Consider the following 4,694-nt stretch of genomic DNA (forward strand, 5'->3'; position numbering starts at 1 on the left):
GGAAGGTGGTGCGCAGAACCAGGCAAATGAATCACGGAAGCCATCGTTAAATGTGCGTGTTTTCGAACATTTTGGTTTCCTCTCGGGCAGGCGAACCTGGCGCTACAGGAGGCGCGATTGCGCGTCGCCATGGGGGACCTGGAGCGGGCGCAGGCCGAGCTGGATGACAAGCAGCGAGAGTTGGACATGGTGCGCGGGCAGTACCAATGTGCTCTGGCGGAGAAACAGAAGCTAATCGACGCCGCAAACGTGTGCCGTAGGAAGATGCAGGCGGCGGCGACGCTGATCAACGGCCTGGCAGGAGAGAAGGTGCGCTGGACGCAGCAGAGCAAGGCCCTGCGGCAGCAACTGGGCCGGTGAGTCTTCCGCTGTCACTGATGCATACGCGGCCAAGGCTGCTCTGCTTTTGAAGAGCTGAAACATACCTCTGTATACATATATTTAGAAATGTAGTTATATTCTTTTGTTTTACATATATATATATATATATATATATATATATATATATATATATATATATATATATATATATGTATATGTATATATATATATATATATATATATATATATATATATATATATGTATGTATGTGTCTGTGTGTGTGAGTGTGTTAGTGCGTGTCTGAGTGTGTTAGTGCGTGTGTTTGTGTGTGTATGTGTGGGCGGGTGTGTTTGTGTTTGTGTGGGTGTGTTTGTGTGTGTGTATGTGTGTATAGATATAGATATGCAAATAGTAAAAGAATTTTGAGCGGATACGCCTGAGTGAAGCAAGGCATCCAAACGCAGGCTGGCGGGCGACGTCCTGGTGACCACGGCCTTCCTCTCGTACGCGGGCCCCTTCAACCAGGAGTACCGCACCAAGATGATGATCACGTGGTACAAGATGATGGACACCCGGAAGGTTCCCTACACACAGGAACTGGACGTCACTACGTGGCTCGTAGATAATGCAACTGTAAGTCATATGATCAGGTGTTTACTTAGTACATACTTGAACATTTTTGATAAGGGATCTGCAGATATTAGACGCTATATCGTCGTATCATATTGTTGCAGGTTTCGGAGTGGAACCTCCAGGGACTTCCCAACGACGAACTCAGCATCCAGAACGGCTTGATCGTCACCAAAGCATCTTGTTACCCATTACTGATCGACCCGCAAGGCCAGGGCAAGATCTGGATTAAGAACAGGGAAGCTATGAACGAGCTGCAGGTAAGTGTATATTCTAAACCGAAAGAGCTATAGATATATATCGTATCACTGCAGTGGATACGCAACGACATTCAAGGGTAAAGTGTGTTATCCATCCACGAACTGCGCCGGCAGATCACATCTCTCAATCACAAGTACTTCCGCACCCACCTGGAGGACTCGCTCTCGCTCGGCCGCCCGTTGCTGATTGAGGACGTGGAGGAGGAGTTGGATCCCGTCCTGGACAATCTCTTGGAGAGGAACTTCATCAAATCAGGATCCATACTAAAGGTTATTCCCCTGAGGCTTTCCTTTTATTTCAGTTTTGAATGTTTGGGATATTTTATTGTTGTGCCAAAGAAAAAGTCAAACGTAAAATCCCCCTTTAGGTCGTCGTCGGAGATAAAGAGTGCGACGTCATGCCGGGATTCATGCTGTACATGACCACAAAACTCTCCAACCCGGCCTACACGCCCGAGGTGTCGGCCAAGACCTCCATTATTGACTTTACCGTCACAGTGCATGGCCTCGAGGACCAGCTTTTAGGTGAGTCAAAATCTCCCGTTTTAGTGTGGCTGTATTTCTGTGTAGTCTCCACTGATATTTTGGGGTAATATCAATGAACATCGCCGGTACTCATGCAGGTAGAGTCATCAGGACCGAGAAGAGGGAGTTGGAAAACGAACGCGTCGCGCTCATCGAGGAGGTGATGGAAAATAAGCGTAAAATAAAGGAACTCGAAGATAACCTTTTGTACCGTCTCACTTCAGTACAGGTCAGTGCCACACCATTAGTAATGTAGGCTATCGCTGATTTGAAAATATATTCTCTTCCCCTGGTGTATTCAACAAACAAGTGAGTAAGAAATAATCATTTTTTTTTCTTTTTTGCAAATCAGCATTCTTGCATGCCAAAAAATACAGTTGAAGAACCTTACCGCAGGGCTCACTGGTGGACGACGAGGACCTGATCGTCGTGCTGCAGGAAACCAAGGCGACTGCCCAGGACGTGAGCACGAAGCTGCACATCGCCTCGGAGACCGAGCGGAAGATCAACGGCGCCCGCGAGGAGTACCGTCCCGTGGCCACTCGCGGCTCCATCCTCTACTTCCTCATCACCGACATGGCTGCCGTGTCATGCATGTATCAGACCTCCCTCAGGCAGTTCCTCGTCCTCTTCGACATGTCGATGACAAGGTATACACCCGGCCAAGCTTCTTACAGGCGAACGAAGGATATTAAAAGTTCAGAAATGTATTGTTGTTGAATTAGTTCACTATCTGCCACACTGTTTTACTAATATTGAAGTCAATAACTATTATTTATAACTGTTGTATCAATAAGTTGTAAACTATAGACTGTTGCTAATACGCATAGACAGCTTTCGACAAGATTCTTACAAGAATCTGGTATTTCCCTAGTATTTTGGTCCTGTTTCCTCTGGCAGATAATGTATGGAAAAAGATAATACCAATACAAACAATATTTTTCGCTTTTGGTAGATATTTTGTTCTTTCATGTTTGATAAGCGTCATTTCCACAACAGGAACGGATATCATACAGAAACCTTTCAAAGGTTCCAATAAATCTACCGTACTGTATTTTGAAGGACTTCGTTCATGTTACAGATCAGAGAAGAGCAACAATCCCAAGAACAGAATCATCAACATCATTAAATTCCTGACTGCTCAGGTTTGGAGGAATGCCTGCCGCGGATTTTATGAACGCCATAAGCTCCTGTTCACTCTGCTATTGGCCATGAAGATAGATTTGCAGTCTGGTCATATTTCTCACGATGAGTTCATGAAGTTTATCAAAGTAAGTGTTCAGCTTTGTAAGAAGTACACTTTCGTATAAGGATACGTGCCGAAGATGAAATAATTTGTAATCGCGAAGAGTGACTGTAATCACTCATAACAAACCCAAAAATACTGCTCTTCTCCAACCCAGGGAGGCGCGTCCCTCGACCTGAAAGCCGTGCAGCCGAAGCCTTTCCGCTGGATCCTCGACATCACGTGGCTCAACTTGGTCGAGCTCAGCAAGCTGGGCCAGTTCGCCAACATTCTCGACCAGATCGTCGAAAATGAGAAGGACTGGAAGGTTTGGTTTGAGAAGGAGAAGCCGGAAGAGGTAAGGAGCCCAGCGCCTGCTTCGGTTCAGCCGGGGCTTCCGGAGGGCGGATTCTCCTTTAACTCTTTTGTCTGTGGGGAATCCAAGGGGTCACATTAAACTATAGGATATTGTAAGATTGTGTGATTAGTATCCGTTTTGATATAGACATCTAAAAAATAAGAGGGATGAGATATCATGATGTAATGACATATACTTGAAGTGACATATATGTTAATCAGAATCAAATCATATTTACCATGAATATTACTTAATCGCTCTGTAGTATGCAATCTTAAAGACTGATTAAATTGACAGTAATGAGTAGACAGTAAGTAATTCAGCGAGAATGTACATCCATGGTTGGCTGTTTACATCCTTTGGCACTTATAAATGTACTGTGAACAGTTTTATTCCCCCCAAAACGGCTTTCAGAATATTTAGTTGTGACTCTCAGCTATACATATGTGTGCACACTTTCTTCCAAGAGCACTGCTAATTTCATACTTTGTAGCCTTCTTTAGTACTGTGTACAAAATGAGCATGGCGCGAACTGTGCATTTTCATATATTTCTTCTCTCTCTTGATTTTCATGCTGGGTAAGCAAGACGATATTTTTCGCTCGTTGCATGTTTTGGATTTTTCATGAATGCGCACTGAATCTGTAAACGTTCAGCTATTTTGCGAGCGTTTTCCTCCTCCTTTTTCAATCTTTTCTCTTTTTCTTCTACACGTCATTTGGCTGACCGGTTGAATGCCCGTTGACCGTCGACGCTCACAAGACCAAACCCTTTTTGGATGCTGCTCCCTTTTATGGCAGTTACTGCATGTTTTTGTACTTTGCTCCTTCGTATTTTTGAGCCTGTAATGGCTATTTTTGAAAGTGATTTTTGTGACCTCGTTTTGTAAATGAAGTATCCTTTCCCTTCAGAGCTACTCGGATGGTTCGCAGACTGGCTACACAACCACTGTAAGATTCCAAAACGCATATTAAGACGAAAATATACTTATCACATGATTCAGCCAAAATGTTCAGTTAATATAAGTAAAAGTAACTTACTCGATTAATAAAAGTAAGAGAGGAAGATAAACAAATGGTGAATTAGAATAAAGAATGCCCTCAGTACGAGCTAATGACTGCAACGCCAGCCACGGAAGGCCCGAGGTTGTTCCGCCCGCGAAGAGATATTCGAGGGACATGAACTGACTCCTAATATCATGTCCCACAGGAAGAACTACCTTGCGGATACTCTCGCAACCTCGATATGTTCCGCCAACTTCTTCTGATCCGCTCCTGGTGTCCTGACCGCACCCTCTCGCAGGCACGGAGATACATTCGAAGTGAGTCTCTTCTCGACTTATGGCTTCCGCCAGTCAGGGGATGTGGTTCCATGT

General features: G+C 44.5%; 1 protein-coding gene across 1 annotated transcript in view; it reads left to right on the top strand.

Annotated features, from left to right (window-relative positions):
* The window catches only part of LOC113812786 (dynein axonemal heavy chain 5-like), an 80,349-nt gene that overhangs the window by 49,931 nt on the left and 25,724 nt on the right, over positions 1 to 4,694 (top strand). The window contains exons 63-73 of the mRNA XM_070124940.1: positions 91 to 356; positions 787 to 955; positions 1,057 to 1,212; positions 1,327 to 1,482; positions 1,581 to 1,737; positions 1,836 to 1,966; positions 2,134 to 2,387; positions 2,819 to 3,008; positions 3,141 to 3,320; positions 4,231 to 4,269; positions 4,529 to 4,640. Of these exons, the coding sequence (XP_069981041.1) occupies positions 91 to 356; positions 787 to 955; positions 1,057 to 1,212; positions 1,327 to 1,482; positions 1,581 to 1,737; positions 1,836 to 1,966; positions 2,134 to 2,387; positions 2,819 to 3,008; positions 3,141 to 3,320; positions 4,231 to 4,269; positions 4,529 to 4,640 (1,810 nt within the window). The remainder of the gene's footprint in view (positions 1 to 90; positions 357 to 786; positions 956 to 1,056; positions 1,213 to 1,326; positions 1,483 to 1,580; positions 1,738 to 1,835; positions 1,967 to 2,133; positions 2,388 to 2,818; positions 3,009 to 3,140; positions 3,321 to 4,230; positions 4,270 to 4,528; positions 4,641 to 4,694) is intronic.

This window comes from Penaeus vannamei, chromosome 9 (assembly GCF_042767895.1).
Source record: "Penaeus vannamei isolate JL-2024 chromosome 9, ASM4276789v1, whole genome shotgun sequence".
In the NCBI taxonomy this organism is placed as follows: Eukaryota; Metazoa; Arthropoda; class Malacostraca; order Decapoda; family Penaeidae; genus Penaeus; species Penaeus vannamei.